This window comes from Balearica regulorum, chromosome 5, assembly GCF_011004875.1.
Source record: "Balearica regulorum gibbericeps isolate bBalReg1 chromosome 5, bBalReg1.pri, whole genome shotgun sequence".
Classification (NCBI taxonomy): domain Eukaryota; kingdom Metazoa; phylum Chordata; class Aves; order Gruiformes; family Gruidae; genus Balearica; species Balearica regulorum.
This window is the reverse complement of record NC_046188.1, coordinates 4,551,894-4,572,043: the sequence shown is the minus strand read 5'-3', so window position 1 is coordinate 4,572,043 and position 20,150 is coordinate 4,551,894. Positions and strand designations below refer to the sequence as shown.

The window sequence follows — 20,150 nt, the reverse complement described above, 5'->3', positions numbered from 1 at the left end:
TTGCAAACCACCCAAAAGCAGCAAGGGAACTGGAGAGCACCCTGGGCAGCCCCGGGAAAGGGACTGGGACCGCTTCAGGTCAGCGGCTCTACCCTGAGCGTGGGGTCAGCCTGGATGCACAGCTCAACTGCTGCACCGGTGACGGTCCAGAGCAAACGGGTCCATCAGAAACCTTCGCTCACGTCTATTCTGCTTCTGGTCCTGCCACGAACATTCAAACCGCTTGTTTTTTCCATTCCAAAATATTCCGTTTCGTGGCACTGGGGAACACTTGGGTTCTACGCTCCTTCCTTCTGAACTTCCACCTCGGCTGTCCCAACCCTCCCAGTTATCTCCAAACCTCTTTGTCTGTCTGAGAAAAAAAGAACTCACACAAGACTGCAATAAAACAGACGTAGCAGAGCGAAAACAAAAGGCTGACGCTGTTGTTAAAACCGGTCTAAAAAAAATATCTGTTCTTGCCATAAGCCAAACGCTTTCCAGGATCACCCAAAATCCACCATCACTTTGGAAGCGAGCAAACACGGTGCTCACAGCACAGCCCTACCCGCCTTTCGGACCGCAGGCCCCTGGCTCTGCACCCTCCGAGCTTTTTTTTTTTTTTTTGCCGGTTGATGGCTTTTTGGTGAAACTCCAGCACTGATGTAATTAGCAAAGGGCAGGGGCAGGGGCAGAGCCGGCCGCCCAGTGCCGGGGATACGCCGCACAACTGGGAAGCGCCGGGTTCGGAGCCAGGGAGACGCGGTGGGGATCGGTGGGGTAGGCGCCGACCACACACGCAAGCAAACTTATTGCCGCTTTCCCTTCCAGCCAGCGCCTGGGGTTTTATTGCTGAAGCTTTTCCAACCCTCCTCCCTCCCAAAACGTGGCTCTGAACCTGGCAGGATCCGTCCCTCCCTGTCGGGAGACATCGGTCCCACTCGAGATGCCCTCGCCGGCCCCTGCGTCCCTCCCTCCCCTCCCGAAATCCCGCGTACCTCCTCTGCTGCCGATAGCCCGACAGCTCCAGGAGGGATTTCCGAGGGAAAGACCGAAAGAGTTTCTGCACCTGCTGTTTCCATGACAGCAGCCGCTTCTTCTGGATCTCTGTAAACGCCTGCCCCCCAAAAAAAGAGAGAAAAATAGGAAACATCATGAGAATATTCTTCTGGACGAAGCGAGCGGGGATGCACGTGTGGGTGTGCGTGACGAAAAGCAGCCGGAGCAGGCGGTGGCGTGAGTTGAGCCTCACTGGTAAGTCCGGAGGGAAACCCTGGTGTCTCTCAAGGATTTATTCATCTCGGGGGACAGAACACTCCGGCAGCGTCCCCTGAGCCCCAGAGCGATGGCCCTGGGCAGAGCAGGGCTTCCCCAAAGCCCCCCCCCCGCCCCGCCACCCCTGCTAGCCCCCAGACCCATCGCGTGTGCTGCCGCACGGGCACCTGGCTCCCCACGCCATCAGGCTGGTCCCTGCCAGGGGTGACACTTGTCACCTGGAAAACGCTGCCGGGGTGGGAAAAAGCTGGGATTTGGAAAGAAGAGCTGCTCTGCGGAATCCCGCGTCCTATCTCCCTTCTCGGGGCTAGGCAGAGCTCGGCTTCGCTCCTGGCACCGACAGCCTCTGCGGGAGGTCACCCGGGGTGAGCCCCGTCACCCGCCCGGACTCCCTGCGAAGGTTACCCATGCAGGGGACAGACCTCCTCCCGAAACGCCCCAGACCTCCAGGCAGGCAGTCTGGGTTACGGGGACACCCACGTGCCCACCACAGCTAACTTTAGACACCCAACGTCTCCACGCCGCCGGCAGAGAGGAGCGGAGATCTCTGGAGGATAATTTGGAGGCTAATTAGCGCCTGACTTGATTGCTCCAAACCGCCCTCCGGAGGAGACGCTCTCTCCCGGCACTGATTACGCCGGAGCTGACGCAGACGGTGGTCCTGGGACACAGGCTGGCACCGGCGCGGTGACGCTGCGTCACCACGTCCATCCCGGGCGCTGCGGGAAAACGAGCCCCTCGGCAGCTCTGCGTCCTCCTGGCTTTGTTCTCCAGCCCTGGGCCTGTCAGCAAACCCCACCGAAATCGAAATCTCCACCGTGATGGACAGGGGTGTCCGGGAGCACAGCTCAAAAAAAAAAACCCCTGTTGAAACACTTGCGTTTTGCCCAGTATCCAACGATTTCGTCCCGATTCAAGATCCCCCGCGCTTGGCCCTGCAGAGGTGCACGGGTCACACCTTTGCGCAAGCGCGGCTCAGGCACCGGCTTCAGCTGCGAGGAAAGGGGCTTCGAGCCGCCTCTCTCCTCTTCCACGTGGCGTGCAGCAGCACATTTTGGGGTTTGCAGCCACCAGCCCTCTCCAGAGGAGATTCTTCCCTGCTTTGACAGCGTATTTTTTTTTTATAAGCAAATAAGAGCAATGTTTAAAGCCCACAGCTCCTACGAGAGAGTGTGCAATCTTCCCCCCCATCCCTGCCACACGGACAGGCGATGAGAAGCGGCTTGTTCTTCCAGGCGCAGCCAACATGGGTACGAAATGCTGCAGGACACCGGGGACGCCAGTCATCCCTCCCTGCCACCGGGCAGGAGCGCGCCGGAGCCCTGCGGCACGGCTACGGCCATCCCAAACCATCGCCTGGCAAAATCCCAAGACCAAGCGCTGCAAAACAAGAGGCGGCAACGCCGAGGGATCGCCGGGTCTGTCTGATAGAAACCGCCTGCGCGTTCATCCAGCTGCCGGTCGGATTGTCACGAGCCAGATGAATTTCCCAGCTCCGGGTCTTGGCAATTAAGAGAGCGTGGGGGAGAAGCGACATTTCCCTGCACCACGTTGGAGCTACCGCCTGCTCCAGCCCTGCTCTGTCAGAATTACTATTAATACCCCCCAAAAATATTTGTGTTAGAAACCAAAAGGTTTATATAAACAGACACTTTGGAAACAGTTTCTAAGTGATGAGAACAACAGTTTTAGATGATCCGTCACGACTCACCTCGTGGATTAGACATTTGTCTATGAGCTGTAAATAGGAACTTATATTCTCTTCGTCGGGTCGGGAAACTAAAAGTTGCGTGCAAACTGGAAAAAAAAAGAGAAGAGAAGAGAAATGGGCATGTGGACATGGAGCTGGGGTCCAGGGGGGTCAGCGAACGCCTTGGAAGTCCTGTTTCCCTTGTCCCACGGGGGAGTCTTGTCATCAGTGAGAAAAAAGGCCCTTCCCCAATTCCTGCCGTGCCGTCCTATATTTAGGGCCAGATTTTGTTCTCCATTATGATGGTGTAAATCCAGAGTAACACCACTGGAGTCACCAAAATTAGACCTAAGCATATCAGGGGCACAGGATTATTCCCTTTTCCTAGGCAAGAGCCGGCGCTGGGAGAGCTCCTGCTCCTATGGCCAAAATTTGCCCCTGCTGCAAACGGATTCCCACGGATCCCAATGGATTTTTAACCTCTTTTGGAATGAATGCCATAAAAGCAAGTGGAAATGAGTTCGCAGAGAAATGAGTCTCTGCTGTCATAGCCCCAGGCAGGGAGGAGGACACCTCGTCCTGGTAAGGCTTGTGTCATACGTACAGCTTCGGGTGTGACGGAGGCATTAGCCACGGGCTGAATTCATCAGCAGGCTGGAAATGGGGCCACCAACCCGGGTGTCTGTGCATGCAGTCAATTAGCCGGTCAGAAATTTTGCACCAAATTTTTATATAGAAAACATCTCGTCTATTTTTTGCAAAAAAAGTCTGAAATTGGGACAGGGCTGAGATTTCTTCGTGGCACCCCAACAAGTTTCTGCTCCCGGTCTCCTGCATGAGCCTGCAGATGAGACTCCCCTCCCCTCCACGCAGCCAGCACCGACACCTCAGGTGCCACCGACGGGCGTTAGGACACATCCAAGCTGATAGAAATTTGCCCGAAGAGCCCTGTATATGGCACAGGAGGTCGGTCCCCACCTCACATCGCTCCTCCCTGTGTGCTAACTCTGATACAAAGCTGTGTACCCCGCATCAGGCATGAAACCATGGACCGGCACCCGAGCGTTTTGGATGTCCTCACCTAAACTGGGGGCTTGGACACTGCTGATTTTTTACTCCAGATGGCCCACGTCCAGCCCATGCACCACTGCTACATCCCCCCAAAGAGAGCAAGTCCAAGGGATGCTGCCGAAAACAGCTCTGGACCCGCAGGATGCCCCCAGGGCTCTGAGCTGGGGCAGGCAGAAGATGCTATCCACCTCTGAGCTGGGGCAGGCAGCCTGTCCCACCACTGCCCCTCCCAAAAATCACTGCCCACCTCCCTCCCCGAGCTCTTACCTCTTGCCACAGCACAGTGGGGGGGGGCCTCAAAAAAATCATCACCCCCTGGACTGGGGCTCGCAGGGGTGCAGGGAAAGGCTGCTGCCAGCACCGCCACCGCACGCACCCTGCCCCGAAGCAGCCCTCCCGAGCGAGGAGGCCAGTACCAAGGGACAGCCGCTCACCTTTCCCCATCACTCTGGTGAACTGTCCGGGCAGGTCACCTTCGGGCAAAGGGGCCCCCCCCGACTCGCCCTCGCATCCCGGCAAATGGTGCTGCTGCATCCCCCCTGCGGCAGAGTCCTTGCAGTCCGAGCCTTGGCTGTCTGAGCCGATCAGGGAGGAGGGGTGATGCGAGTCCACGTCCCGGCTGTGCTCCTCCGTGCTCGAGTTTTGGGAAGAGTAGGCTTTGATGGGGGTGAGGATCATTTGGTGTAGTTCCTGCAGTGGGACACGCAAGTTGCCACCTTCCAGGATGTCCTGCGGATTGAAGTGGAGAGAAGAGGTTTTGTCTCTGCAGGGACAGCAGGACATCAGCTACGAACCAGACCCCTACTGGTGCCCCCTCCGAAAATCCCCAGCAAAGCCAGGGGCCTCGCTCCTGCTCCAGGACCCTGCTGCAGCCCATATTCACCAGCTGTGGTTCATTCACCGGGTCTTTTGCTTAGACCAGAGGAGTGTGGAGCTGCTGCAGAGACCATGTCTGATTATCCACGGATGTGTTCGGACCTGAATCCCCACAGATAAATATGCCTGGTTAACTACTGGCACCCAAAACCAGCAACAATCCAGCTTCAGCATTTCCAAATTTCCACCAGGAAGATGGGAACCCCATGAGAATCTCAGAGCCTGAGATTTCAACGCCCAGACCAGCAGGTATCTTGCTCCTTCCCCAGCAATCCCTCAATCGTGACATTTCAGCTGTATTTAATTTCAATTCTATGTTTTAAAATGGCCTTGTCTCCAGTTTCCAGCACTGCCTTCGAGCCTGGCTCTCCAACTGCTCTGCCACAAAGAGCCTGCGATAGCATCCTTATGCCCTGGGACCACCAGGAGAAAGTCCAGGACCAGGCTGGGATGCAGGAGCCCGTCCTGCAGCAGCAAAGTGGGGATGTCCCACTTAAGGTGAATTTCTATCCCTATAGCAAAAATATCCCAGATGGAGATCCTGAGGGAGGTCCACCTGGGACAGAGAGGATTTGGGGACGCTCCCAGCCTTGCTCTAGGTTATGAGTGTGGATCATCCCTTCCTATGGCCAGATCCTCCTCCCACATTGAAAAGCTGATGGGAAATAACAGCATTTTATTTGTCATGTAGCCTGGACCAGAACAGCTCACTGCGGGCTCCTGCATGGTCTGGCTCATGGGACACTGCTTGGAGAGAGGCAGCTTTTGGGGTGAGTCCTGGCCGCCCCTAGGGAAGAGACACGAAGCAGGTACACAGGCTGCCAGCGAGCCAGCCAAAGCCCTGAAATGGTTTTTCACCCTAATTCCTGCTGCACCCCCCCAGCTCGCTCTCGGACGTCTTAGCTCCACTTCTGGCGTCAGTCCGCTGGGCACGATTTTTCAGGGAAAAAAAATCCTGCTCTGCTAACCGGCAGAGAGGGGTGGAGCTGCTCTTTCCAAGAAAGCAGCAATCTTTAACAGCAAGACACTGCCCCAAAAAAAAAAAAAAAAAATCAAGTCCCACACATGCTCTTGTTTAACAAAAAAAAATTGGATTGGAAGTCTGGAAAACCAGAGATGTCTCCTCCCAAGTAAACCGGCTCAGAGGCAGCTCTGAGCCCCAGCAAAGTGGGACCGGGTCCCACAGCCCAAACCCATCCCATGAGCGCTCCGAAGCAGCCCCTGCCACTTCTCTCCCCTATTTTACAACGTGCGTGGCTGGCTGCGTCAGCCCAACCGGGCTCCCCTTCCCGCACCGTGACAGTCAATCAATACCGTATCTCAAAACCCAGGCGGAGAAGCGGGGGAAGAGGCTGTGCAATCACCTGGAAAACACATCGCCGAAGAAAGCTCAAGCCGGTGGGCTGTCTCTTGGATTCAATAGTTATTAATATAGGGAGGTAAATATGGCTTTATTAGCTCCTGCCATACTCCGAGCGCAATCCCATATTATAAATAAATCGCGAAGCAGTGAGCTAACGAAAACACCAATAAATAGCAACACACCACATAAGTATTTAAAAGCCCCTAGCGGGAGGCTCTGCAAGTTGCTGTTTGAAGACGGTCCAATTAAATATAATATAATATTGCGATAACAAATAGCGAGGTGCTGGGTGAGCTGCTCTCAGCCAGTCTGCGGTGCTGGTGCTTCTCCGACAGTCATTTCTGCAGAGTTTAAGCTTTTGTTCAAGGGACAAAGGAGTTTCTGTTTGTTCTCCTTGGAAATTCAAGCTGTTGTTCAGGCACTGACGTGGGTGTCTGGCTTTGTATCTGGGGACAGATTGTCCATATGATCATAGAATCTTTAAGGTTGGAAAAGACCTCTAGGATCATCAAGTCCAACCGTCAACCCAACACCACGTCTACTACACCATGTCCTGAAGTGTCATGTCTACACGGTTTTTGAACACCTCCAGGGATGGTAACTCCACCACCTCTCCGGGCAGCCTGTTCCAATGTCTGACCACCCTTTCAGTGAAGAAATTTTTCTTCATATCCAACCTAAACCTCCCCTGGAGCAATTTGAGGCCATTCCCTCTTGTTCTATCACTTGTTGCTTGGGAGAAGAGACCAACACCCACCTCACCACAACCTCCTTCCAGGTAGTTGTAGAGAGCGATCAGGTCTCCCCTCAGCCTCCCCTTCTCCAGACTAAACACCCCCAGTTCCCTCAGCCGCTCCTCATCAGACTTGTGCTCCAGACCCTTCACTACTCCATTGCCCTTCTCTGGACACACCCCAGCACCTCAATGTCCTTCTTGTAGTGAGGGGCCCAAAACTGAACGCAGCACTCGAGGTGGGGCCTCACCAGTGCCCAGTACAGGGGGACAGTCACTGCCCTGGTCCTGCAGGCCACACTGTTTCTGATACAAGCCAGGATGCTGTTGGCCTTCTTGGCCACCTGGGCACAGTGCCAGCTCATGTTCAGCCGGCTGTCGACCAACACCCCCAGGTCCTTTTCCTCCAGGCAGCTTTCCAGCCACTCTGCCCCAAGCCCGTAGCATTGCCTGGGGTTGTTGTGACCCAAGTGCAAGACCTGGCACTGAGCCTTGTTGAACCTCATACAGTTGCTGATGCTCCAGAAAAGTGCAGTGGCCCTTGTACCTGACAGACACTGCAAAAGCCCATCTCTTTTTGGGGATGGAGAGGTAGGGACAGGGCTTGGAGGTCCTGTGCATGGAGGGGTCTCTAGGGAGGGACAGTGGCATCGAGACAGGAGAGTTAATGAAGCGGCCGAGGGATAACCAGGGGTTAAAGGCTCTGCCCAGCTGCTTCTCCAGCAGGAGAGAGGACCAGAGAGGCTGGTGCAGCTAGAGCTGGTCCTGCACCGCAGTTCAGCGGATGGGTGACACTTCCCATCAGTGTCGCTGGGATGGTGGCCACCATCACCTGGAGCTCAGGTGTTTCTGAGCATCCTGGAGCTGGGCAGGGTTCGTACCAGCGTACAGGGTATATATCCATCCCAGCTGCATGAGTGCCGGAGACGGATTAGGACCGACTCTGCAAAACACAGCCTCAAATAAAACCCGCACCTGCTACAAAAGTGTTTGAGATGTCCTTCAGATGCGGCCAAGCCAACAACAGATTTCTCTGCAAAAGATCCCACCAACACACATAACCAAAGAGTGTTTCACCCCAGAATTAATTCCTGGCTTCTTGAAAAAGAAGAAATACAAACGTGGTTGTAATTACTTACCCTTTCTAAGGATTTGAGCAGGTTTTGTCTTTCTTTTAGCTTTTGGATACTGATGACTATTTTGTGTCTTGCGCCTTTGGTAACATTCTGCAAAAACAGCACAAAACCTGGTGTTAACATTCCCACAGGACAGCCAGGCCAACCCAAATCCTTCTTTCCCTAAACAAAAAGGGCTGCTATAAATTAACCAAATTTCTGAGTGCAGGGATTGGGGGGGGCATAGAAAATCACTGCTGGAGACAGATTTCCAGCTAGTCTGTCCCTCCCCAGTACATCTCACACAGTGAAAGCAAAGGTGCTGACCGGCTGTCTTCATCCCCAGGATAACGCAGAGGTAAATGTGAGATCGGGGACATTTTCAAAGGTTAACAAGGCAATTGGCCACCAAAACCCCACTGACTTTAAAGACTTGGGCACTGCAGACTGCGCCCCTGAAACTCCTGAACTTTCCCAACTGGAAAAAAACCCAAGCACGCCTCCCAGTGATGGGACTTCCATGGTGGGACTCCAGTAGGAAATCTGGGAAAAGACCTTTTTCAGGTACAATGTGGTGTTTTTCACTCCCCAAGACCCAGTTTTCCTTTCTCTGCTTGCTTTCCAACCACCTGCGGGCAAAATGCCTTCCACGTGAAGATGCAAAAAGTGACATTGCAGGCGTCTCTTCTACTGACTGCACAAGAATCATGACCGTGGCTGATCCCTTTATGACCGACATGGGACGTACTTGTGCCTCGAGCTGGCATTCGGTGAGGGCCATCATCTCCTCGTACGTCATCTGCGAGAAGAGGGCGGCGTACTTGTGCAGCCGGAGGCTCTTCAGCCAGGCTGGGACATCTGCAGCACAAAGGTAAGGAGATGAGAGCTTCTGATGAGCTCATGACACCACTTAACCACGCGCAATAGCATCAACAGCAACACAAGGAGCTGATTAGGTGCCATCCACCATCCCAGCGGTGCTTCAGACACCTTACTGAACTTCACGGACCTTTTGGAGGACATAGTGCTATGGATATGGATATGGATATGGATATGGATATGGATATGGATATGGATATGGATGGTAGGAGGAACCAGCCCCTGGATGAGGACACATCCTCAGAGGTTGGGTTTCTGCGGCTGAGCTGCCGGGAATTAGCCCACAGGGAGTAGGCGCGGTGCCACTGCATGGGCAAGCTCCTCGCTGCCCTTTTCCTGGGAAAGTGGGAACCACTGAAGGTAACAGTGTGGTTGAGCTTAGGATGAGCAAATGGCTGTTTTGCAGACGGCAGACAGTGATTTATGGCATGAAGGAAGATGGTATGTGCTGAAAATTTAAATGGCTGCTTAAAAGAGAAATAACGAGATTTTTTTTTTGACCGTGGAAAAATGACATGCCATCGAAGACGGTCCACAACCTGCTTCAGAAGGGTGACTTGGGACCTCAAAATGCACCAACTGAAATTACTTCTTCCTTCCCACTCATTATCTGCAGTGCAGGACCTCTGTGCCCGGCTGGATGGGTACCCAAAAATACTGTTATCCTCCTGACATCAATGTGGTTTCATGGGGAAGGACCTGGGAGGGGGATTCTTCCTCTGCAACATGCAAAACCCCACCAGACCCCATAATGGGGTGTCCTCCATGGAGAAGACAATGGGACAGGAGCCTCCCCCGCTCCAGCCTGCTCAGCAGCTACTTGGGGTTTTGCAGATTTGGGGGGGTCCCTGCAGATATCTGTGCTGCAGCACACCACCGTGCCCGTGATGACGCTTCCTAAAGCCTAAAGGCTTCAAATGCTGTGCCAAATTTGGGACCTGCTTTATTTAGCACCTACAACCTGACAATAGCTCTGCCTTAGCCCACTGAGCTCAGGCGCTCTGCTCTCAGCAATACCCTTGTCCACGAGTCCTTGTCCCCTTCCCCACCAGCGAGACACCCAGGAGCCCCGTCTCAATCTGCGCTGGGTGCAGCAACAGTGAAAAACCATTTTTTCAGTCCCAAACAGCACGAACCCCCATACCTTGAACGGCAAGAGCAGGCGGAGGCTTGGGAAATGTCTCTTTTGGGGTTAAATACAAATTAACAGCAACATCTCCCCTCTGTTTGATCCTTCCTGAGTCGATGTAAGGGGTACGTGTCAAGCGGGTGGTGGACCCCATGTCCCACGGCAGGCAGGGGTGATGGAGCAGGAGAGCCCAAGGGGAAGGAGCGATGGCTGGTGGCGAGGCTGCGCCCATGGGGTTCCTCTGCCCAACGTGCCCACCAAGGGGGGAGGAGGAATGGGGGGCTTGCACCATTTTTGGGAGAGATTTCTACCCACTATGTGCTTCTGCTGTGGGTGCTGGTGCTCTGCTCACCATCCCCAAGGCCAGCACGAGGACAACCTTCACGGCCACGTCCAACAACCTTCACTAACATAGCCAACCTCAAAGGTTTTCTAGGCTGATCTGACCGCAAAGTGTGAGGCTAGACTTGCCTTGGAAAGGGATGAGACAACGTGAGGAGGGCAGTCCCACTGCTGGGACATCCTGCGGTGGGGTTGGTCTCTGTCCAGAAAGCCCCAGGCTGCTGAGTGCCAGATGCAAGTCAAGGACCAGCGTGCATCTCTTCCCAAACCAACATCTCCTTGCTGGAGGGGACAGGGCAAGACGGACCATTGGTTTGGTCCCCTCAGGCAAAATTCTTACATCTGCCAAAAGCCTCCTGCTGCCGCTGCCTGGGCTGACCCCAAACCCCACTCGCATCACGCAGAGGTGATGCAAACGGCCCCAAAATGCTGCGTTTTGCTCGCACTCTCCGTCCTCTGACACACATCAGGATTTGCGTTTCAATGAAATTCCTCAAATGCTGCACAGAAAGAGATCAACCCCACTCCAAACATGGGGGCAAAGCAGTTACTGAGCATGGACAGGCTGAACTTTGCCATTTTCCAAAAGTCCCGACATGCAACAGTCCTGAAACCTGCTACCAGAGGCCTCTTAAACCAATCTTCTCTATAAAACAGTTAAAAGCTATTAGCAGAAAGCTCTCTGTTTCCAGTACGGGAGTGGCAGACTTGAATCTCAACTTCAATTTAACACAAACCCACGTCATTTTAGTGAGGACACATTAAAAGTCTACCTGATCTCGTGTTCCCTGGGGACATCTGCCTTTGGCGTACGTCCGTGCCGATGGCAAAGCCCACGGGGATACTTTCCGAAGACAGATGCAACTTCATACAGACATTAAACCTTGCAGAAAACCCATCTCCAACCCTTGCAGAGGGTCAGAGCGCAGAAGCAGCTCTTCTTTCCCTTTGCACCAGCCTCCCTGGACCACCTCCTAATTTTGGGGAGCTATGACGGTCCCAGAGCCCCCTTGCCAACGGGGATGGCAATCCTGGGAATGGGCCGGGGAGAAGGAGCAACCCCAGCACACGGAGGGATGGTGATGGGACTTTCCCTTCCCATGGAGAAGAGACAACCAGGAGGTGCAAGGTCATCTAAGGTCCCCAGAAAGTCAAACTTCCTAACGCTCCCCACGGAGCAGTGAGCCGCCCACCCGCGGAGCTACTCTTTAATCACCGATTACTGGGAGCTAATTGCGAAGCCCTGGCACGGCTGTGAGAAACGCTGCGTCTGATGCGAGCAGCAATCTTCACACTGCTCACATACGTTGTCCTCCATATGCATTAAACGTCGGAGTTTGGCCGGCACGCGTCTATCTGGGTGCTGGCATGGAAATTTAGAAGAAATTGAGAAGGACAACAATTCACCCTGCCATATACATATACATATACATATACACACACACACACACAGAGGCCGATGTACACACAGGATGTCTTCAGGAGGGCCCTTACGGCACGCCGTGTTAAGCCATGGACCTACTTGCAGCAGAAACGCCCAGCTCTACCCAAACCCTCCTCCCCGTGCGCCCTGAGCTGTGTCCCGGGAAGGGACGGACAGACAGACGGACGGGCTCTGCAGGGAACAAAGTGTCCATGTCTCCCCCTGGAGAAACCGGGGTCTGGGAAAAAGCCAAAGGGGCCGTTTTTCCTTCAGCGGGAAGACAGACGGAAAGGAGAAACTAGGTGACCTTAGGGGAGATGAACGGCTAAGCCACATCGGGTGGGGGTCTGTCGTGGGTCTGGTTTCCCCACTGTCCTCCTGGATGCTCTGGAGGATGTTAAAGAAGGAGCGAGCTGACCGGAGGCACGGGTGACACCAAGCCACAAGAGCCTGCAGGCGCTTGGGGAGACGTGGCTGCAATTCAAAGAAGGGACTTGGCAAATCGAGCAACCGGTCTGGATGAAATAAGATGCTACCCAATAAAAATGCACAAGGTTGTGCGTTTCTGTAGGAACAAGAAATGGCACGAACCGAGGGCAGGGAACGGGCAGTACTTTTTTTTTGCAGGAAAGCTGTGGGGATACAATGGGTCATATGCAGCCCGCCGTGGCGTGTTATTTGAGGACGTTGAGCTACACAGCCACAGGAACGCTGTCTGTATGGCAAGCAAGTCTCTGCTCTGCTCCAGAGTCCAGTTTTGGGCAACGCACCTTCAATAAAATACAGACTTTGTGGAAAAAACCCGGTGGAGAGAAGCAAGAATAACCCCAAGTTTAGAAAAAAACATCTGGGAAGAAACTGGATTGGTTCAGTCTGACGAAAACACAGCGGAGGGGGGAGGACACGACAGTCGGAGACACCAGAGGCTGCAGACATCTGTTTCGCACGTCCCCGGACAGGGGGACAAAAGCAAACTGGCTGACTCGGCAACGGGGGGAACCAGGCTTAGATGTTTGCAAACCTTCCTCCAGAGGAGGAGGATGCCTGGGAAGGGGTGGCCCGAGGAAGGACAGCTATCTGCCCCGGGGCGCTGCATGCAGTTTATCAGGAGTTTATTTAATTGATTATTGCTCGTGGACAGCCTGGGCAATAGCGCCTTTGGGTTTCGCAGATTTGGCTGGATAGATTGATCGCGTTGCACTGGAACATTTTAGTCCATGCAGGTCCCAGACCTGCAGCTGTGGATCACAGGGAGCCAAGCTCCCCATGGTCTCCTCCCCAGCACCATCAGCAGAAACCTGGAGCAATGTAGTGTTAAACAGACCCCTCTGCACCACTTGCTTCCAAAAATGGGACAGACTGCAGGATTCGGTCCCAGGCACGGAAAGCCTTGGGGACCCTTCCCGCTGATCCCAGCTTAGTCTTCAACGTGCTCATGGTGACCCCTCCAAGCCTGCCTGCCGGTCCACCACAAGGTCACGCAGGCAGCGAGAACCACATGCAGGCACAGAGCACCGCTGGAGACAAAACGCCCTGGCCGCTCTGCCCGATTAGATGTTCGTTAGCGAGCGGAGCCGCTGAGAAGCAAAGCCATCATGCTCAGAAAACTCTCCTGTCACACCTACGGCCCATCGTCCCCACCCCAGAGCAACGCTACGGTGCAAAGTCCAGCCAGGGAGAGGGCTGAGCCCCGAGCAGCTATCTCACGGGGGAACCGAGAGGGGTTTTTTCAGGCATTTATTTCATGCAGATCAAAAAGTCATACAGTGCCAAGTCAAACGCAGCTCCACATTGCAGAGATTTGTATGTACCTAGATTGGCCTGTAATTAGAATAAAATCAGACCTCGTGACTATTTAAAAACATCGCTGGTCTTTACAGAATTGAGTTGCTTTGCATTAATGCAAAACAGCAGTTGTTTAAATCAGTCTCTGAGAGCTGCGGGTTCATTTTCAGTCGTTTTGTCTGTTCACAGGAATATACAGTCTGTGCGTTTGCCCAGGTTTTATCTATTTATTCCTCTACAGCCTGAAATTTGCTCTCCATCTTTGACGGCAGCGATAGGGTTTAATTTCTGCCTTGTTTACCAACAGGACCACATACATTTATTGCTAAGAGTCTCTGTGAAATGCAGGTGTAATGGGAAAACCAACAGAAATACACAGGATAAATTCACTGCAAACAGGTATCCTAAGCCAAAACTTCCCCAAATACTTGGTGGGTACCAAACACTGCAATGGTTCATCACACAGGGCTTGCTAAACTTACGCTATTTTTCACGGTAATGAAAAAGAAAAAGAAAAGGAAAAGAGCACCGCTTGCAGCCGAAAGCCACAGGCTATGGAAAAAAATCCAGTTTTTTTGGAAAGTTGGCAGCTTGCAGGATTTTGGGGCAAAACCAGCCCACGGGCACCCAACTGTAAGACGTCAGATCAGGACCAGCCACTGCTTAAAAGAAACCCTAACTTGTTCCCCTAAACCTAAATTCCTAAGCCGGGAAGAAACGCCGAAAGACCCCGTTTAGTTACGAGGACTTTTGCCCTCAAAAACCGCCAACCGAGCCCCGCGCTGCCGGGAAAACGGCTTTTCCCCTCCTGCCTCTGGGTGCTGGGGCGCGGGGGTGTGTGGGGGGGGATGCGTCTGGTTTTTCACTCACCTTTCATCCCACTCCCTTCCTCCTGGAATGTGTTACGAGCGGAAGGCTGATCTTCTAAATGTTCACTCCCACCACTTCCCGAAGAGGCTACACTGCTTTGTGGAGACAGGGGGGCATGATCGGAAGGGATGCACTGGGGTCCTCTAGCTCGTAAGTCCTCATGAGACATCCATCCATGTCCTAGAGGTTGGTTTGGCACATTCATGGGTGGGGTAAGGGACACAGAGCGTTTCAAAGGGCTGTGGTGTGTCTGGCCTGAGAGAACTGAAAAAAAAATAAAATCAAAGAGGTTATTCCCCCCTCGCGGCCCGGGATGCAGCAGAGTCCCCCGAAAAAAAATATAAAATTAAATGAAATCATAAAATGCGTGGTCGTGGGCCACGGTGTCTCGCTGATGGCTTCGCGGTGCCCGTGGCTACCTGAACCCTACCCTGAGCTCTCTGCTTTGCCTCCCGGGAAGCAAAGGCGATGGGAGAACCTGCAAGGAGATGGGTTACATGAGCTACGGCGGGTTGCTTAAGGAAGGATGTTGCGTGGATTGAATCTCTAGAGGGGAAAAAAAAAAAAAAATAAAATCGAGCAGCTCTGGAGGTTTTCCCCGTGCGGAGTCACATACCGAGAGCAAACCTGAGCACGGGACTGTGCTGGGCGCTTGGCTCTGCCTCTCGCCAGCCCTGCAGCCCGGGCGGTTGTCTCCCTTGCAGGGAAGGCACGGCTGCTATTGGGGGTGTAATGGGAATTCTGAAGCAACTACACTGAAACTCACCCCTCTAAAATCAGTCGGACCTGTATCTTTCTGGGAAGGGCATAAACACCCCCAGGATGGGAACGTCCCCACGCAGACCCAGGGGAAGCTCCTCTGTCTCTCCCTCTGGGTTAGGATTTGGCTTACGCCCCGAAGCACGAGCATTTCCGCCTCTGCCTGACGTCATCGCGGAGGTACTGAGCATCCATAGAAATGTCGAAGACTTGCTGAGCCCTACCCAGATGAGCTATCGTCAGCAACGAGAGCATCCCACAGCTCAGCCACCCATCGGGCGCGCTTCCCAGCACACGCCTTGTAACCCTCCACAAAAGCAAACACCCAAAGCAACGGTGAAAATACACCCGTGACACAGAGGTGAGGCTGAATCCCCCCAAAAAATGATCTTTGGAAAGGTTTGGATTTTTTTTCCTTCCCAGTTGTAGATGGGTTTGTATTTCCTGGCTGAACTTTTAATACCACCAGAAGTTCAATTTGTTTTTAACAAATAACTTGAATGCCGCGAGGAAAAGAGCGATGCACCAACTCCTGTGATTTGGAGTTATTCCTTGAGAAAGGCTTTACAATGGGTAGATATTTACTCGCCTTTCAGTCAAGTAGAGAAATATGTCTTATGTAGGCTAAAGTAATAAAAACCCCAAGTCATAGATTTTCTGACACTTTTTTGTAGAAGTGTTGCAACTTGAATAGATTTTTAAATACAATTTTTACTGAACAGTCTCCATTGTTCACTGCTCTTCTTCCATACTGTCTCACTCATTTTTAGTTATCATCTCCTTCAAGATTTAGAGATCTTTTTCTCAGGTCTGTTGGTCAGTAGGGGTAATACACAGTATTTAGAGGAAAAGATGGATACGGACAAACTATCTGTGTTTCCTCTAATGAAAAACATATGAAAAGATTGGGCTGTTGGCTTAACAAAATTCAAATTCCATCATTCACTAAACTGCTGGTTAAACCATAAATGGAGTTAATGTATTTTAATGTACGGATTTAGGATGTGAAACACTTGTTTAATGTTTTATTGCGATTACTCTCAATGAAATTAGTTGAACTTCATGGGGGCTGTTTCCTCATAACTGAGACCAAAAAAATCTCCGGATTTAGCCGTCGCTCAGCCGAGCCGTTGGGATAACCGGGATAACCCGCTGGGATAACTGGGACAAGTTCTGGATCCAGCGCTACGGGAAGGTCCGTTCTGGTTTGCATCAAACCCAAGCCAACGCTGCTATTTTCAATGTTTCCCTGGGTACAGATGTGGGGTTCACATCGTGACGGCTAGCGAAACAAGGACTCATTTCTAGAGACAAGAGCGAATTCTGCAGAAAGCCACTAATTTCTCAGAATTAGCGGCTGTAAGCTTCACTGCAGGGTAGATGAAATGAAAAGTAGATTTTCTGCTCCGGGGAAATTTGAGGGCAAAAGGGTTAAAATGATCTCCCAGTCCCTATAAGACTGAAATAAAAACTTTTCAATTTTTCTCGCAAAATCGACTTTCTTAAATCTGTACAAAAATCCTGAGGAAATGAATCATTTTTGTTGCTTTTCCTCCTAAAGCTCCAACCTGAAGCTCCCTAACCTCCTTTTTCCACTGGCGGGAGTTAATCAAAACCACTCACAGCTCCTCCACGTGTTATTTCCTAATACAAACGAGTCTTGGTAGAACCCCCCCCCAGCCAGGTGTACCATGCTGTAAAAGTTAAGCTAGGTTTAATTCCCAGCTAAAGCCCGGGGGAAAGCCACCATCAAAGCCATCTCTGCTGACCAGAAGCAGAATGAAAATGAGCAAGCGGCAGAATTATAAAAGGAGGGGAGAGAAAACCACCAGAGCTCGTTTGCATTTATTAAGCGCCTGTAAAAAAGCAGCGCGTGCCACACGCAGCTGACGGATGAAGCCAAAAACCTGCGGATTTCTGCAATGTCTAAATTGTTCCTATTTCTGAAAGCCAGTTTTCTTCTACCAGCACATAACACTAACACCACGCTGCGCGGGGAAGCAAGGGGATGGCTTATGGTGAAGACTTTGTTCCCTTCCTATTAAATAACTATAGAATCATCTTCTAGAAGTCTCCTGGCAGAAAAGGATGTCAATGAGGACCTGGGATTGTTTTCCGAGCGGTGTTATGTTTCCTAAAGTTGTGATGCATCCTGATGGGGAAACAGATGGATACAAGAAGGTCTTGGCCAAGCTATTTCAGCTCTTGGCTTTGCAATTGTAACCCAAAAGCAGCACCGTAACGGGGTTGCGTAGATATCACATCATCCTCCCCGGAGAAAAAAAAATACTTAGCATTAAAAAAAAAAAAAAAAAGAGGAGGGGGGGCGGGGGAAAATATAGGAAAAAACTCATAAATCAGTTGAAATGCATCAGCAGGGCTGAGCATCGCAGCAGCATCGCCCCAGTCACACAGCCGGGGGGGGGGGGATAGAAACCACCCCAAATTTGTTGTAGGAAATACTCTGGTTTAGGAAATATTTGTGGCCTTTGAATGAACGAGAGATGCAGGGGAACGGGCAAGGAGGACAGGAGCTAACTGTCCCCTTTAGGAGGCGAAGGGCTGCTCCATTAGTCCTCCCTCTTACAGGGCGTACGCAGCAGCTGGTACCCGGCAGCATTTAAGCCATCCTCTCCCCACCAAAATCTTGCAAATGAGAGGAAATTTTTGCCTTAAATCCAGCCCAGATTCCTTCCCGAAGAGCAATACCCTTGTAAACTGCTGCTCTTCCATCTTAATTTTACATCCCCTAATTAGAAGCCGGTGTCGGCTGGAGGAGAAATAATGAACTCCACAGGATGGCCAGAAACAATTAGAAATTATCCAGTGCAACATATAAAAATTAGTTCCACTTCTTTCTCTGAGATAACACAATTCTGGAGTCCAACGGACCGTGTTTTACTAAACCACAAGCATTTTTACCGAACGATGAGTCAATTCACATAACTTCACGAGATGCAGTGGGGAGAATTCCTCCGCAAAGGATGCTACAAGCAGGAAAAGTCACCAGCTCTTTGAAACCACCCCAGCTACTCTGGGCACCAGACGTCAAATATTTAAGAGCTCTTAGCACTGGTCTAACTTTAGGCTCTGCTTAAGCCTTTCTGGCTGTAACAGACACCAGTGAGCAACAGGGTTTCGTGCAAACCCTCTCAGCAGTTTCCATCGGCGCTTAAAAACGCTGCGAATCCCGGGATGCCACCTGTCTTCTTTTAATTTGTAACCCTCAGAAAGGGGATTAATAAATATGCGTTACTTATTAACGCTGCTGCTTATATGAACGTGTGTTCACGTCCTCAGTTTCTTGAAACGGAGGACGTAGCTAATAATTTTCGAAGTGTCGGTTTAGCGTAAGTCCTTCCCTGCTTTTGGCAATCCTGCGTGCTTTTCGGATGATCCAAAACGAACCCAGAGCTGCCGATGGGACAAGTCACTTATTCGGTCTCTTGCTGCAATAAACGGTCCACGTGTGCTTTAACTTTAGCTAACGAAATCCAAATGTGAGTTTATAACCTTACACTCAAGTCTTTTTTTCTTTTTTTTTAAATTAAAAAAATATTCAGCTTTACTTTAAAAAAGGAAATCTAATATATTCTCCCAGGGTAAGATAAGGCTCCAGGAGGTGGCCAGAGGCACGCCTGCCTTTTGGAGCACCGCGGCGGTGCGAGCCGGACAAACAAAGAGAGGAAACCACCGCTCTCAAGCGCAAGCCACGCTGGCACACGGATCCCCTACAACTTGTAAGCATGTCCCACTTCTGGTTTAGAAGTGTTTTCCTGCCGGCCGCAGGCTCGGTTAGGCGGTGCAAGAGCATTCTGCTCCCCAGGGACCTGCCAGTGACTCTGCAACGGCACTGCCCGGTCCAGCTCCTGCCACCCAGGTATCCGATGGGACGGGGGCCAGAGCAGATCAAGGTCCTCCCCACGATAACCGGGCTGGTATCGCATCTTTTGCTCTGCCGTCACGGCTCCGAACGGCCCTAGGGGTTGTGCTCGGCCCACGCAAGACTGTGTTTCCTTGAAAGAAAGCTCCTCGTGGCCTTCAGCTGCAACCCGGCAGATGTTGCTAAATATAACGCCTTTGAGATGAGCTTGGGATGTTTTGCATCCTAGGGAAAAAATGTGATAAATAACCTGGAGCCAACAGCGCTGAGATGTATGAGGTGCTGCCGAAGCACTCTCAGGCTTCCAAATAAGTTCGGCTTAATATTCCCAAGGGAAAAAAATGAAGATGATGGAGAAGGGGTGCTGGTGGTGATGCAACCGTGCAGGGCTCCCCGTTGCAGGAGGCGGATACAGGGATGGAGCAGCAAGGAGCATCCCTGTGGGGCCACCACCTCCCTGGGGAAAACCACCTTTATCAGGGACCAAACGTGTTAACGGCTTTATCACGGACCAAACAGCTGGGCCGGCACGGCAACGTGCTTAGAGAAACTCTGAGGCTGCAAGTGCTTTTCCCGTGAAGCCCTGAGTTTTGTTGTTGGATTTTTTTTCTCTCTTCCTTTTTGAAGTGGTGTTGCCTATTTTGGTAGGCAAGGCCTAATTTCAAGAGGGTTTTTGTTTGCTGAAGACCATGTGGAACAGCGTCAGACATTTGTGTTGTGGTTTCTCAGGGTTTTGGGCCAATTTTTCAGCCTGAGAAGGAAAAAGCCACCCATTCCTGTAATTAGAGCCGAGGAATTGGGCTCTGCAGGCAGACTTTCCTCCAAGCCGTGTGTGACAAGCCGACAAGGCGCTCGCTTTCCCGCTGCCCCAGCGCACCCTTCACTAAACCCGGCTTAAAGTGCTGCAAAATCCTTGACGAGACGCACGTGGGGCTGGCGCGAGCGTTTCCACCAAGAGCCAGACCCATTGCTGGACCG

General features: G+C 52.0%; 1 protein-coding gene across 4 annotated transcripts in view; it reads right to left on the bottom strand.

Moving 5' to 3' along the window:
• SAMD4A (sterile alpha motif domain containing 4A) overlaps nt 1–20,150 on the bottom strand; it is a 107,447-nt gene that overhangs the window by 6,158 nt on the left and 81,139 nt on the right. For 2 of the 4 annotated variants that reach the window (XM_075753228.1, XM_075753227.1), the window contains exons 4-9: nt 14,531–14,794; nt 8,851–8,960; nt 8,127–8,213; nt 4,450–4,744; nt 2,966–3,051; nt 978–1,096 (exon numbers count right to left, since the gene is read on the bottom strand). In XM_075753228.1, coding sequence (XP_075609343.1) covers nt 978–1,096; nt 2,966–3,051; nt 4,450–4,744; nt 8,127–8,213; nt 8,851–8,960; nt 14,531–14,794 — 961 coding nt within the window. The remainder of the gene's footprint in view (nt 1–977; nt 1,097–2,965; nt 3,052–4,449; nt 4,745–8,126; nt 8,214–8,850; nt 8,961–14,530; nt 14,795–20,150) is intronic. The other 2 variants (XM_075753230.1, XM_075753229.1) reach the window with 1 other exon arrangement.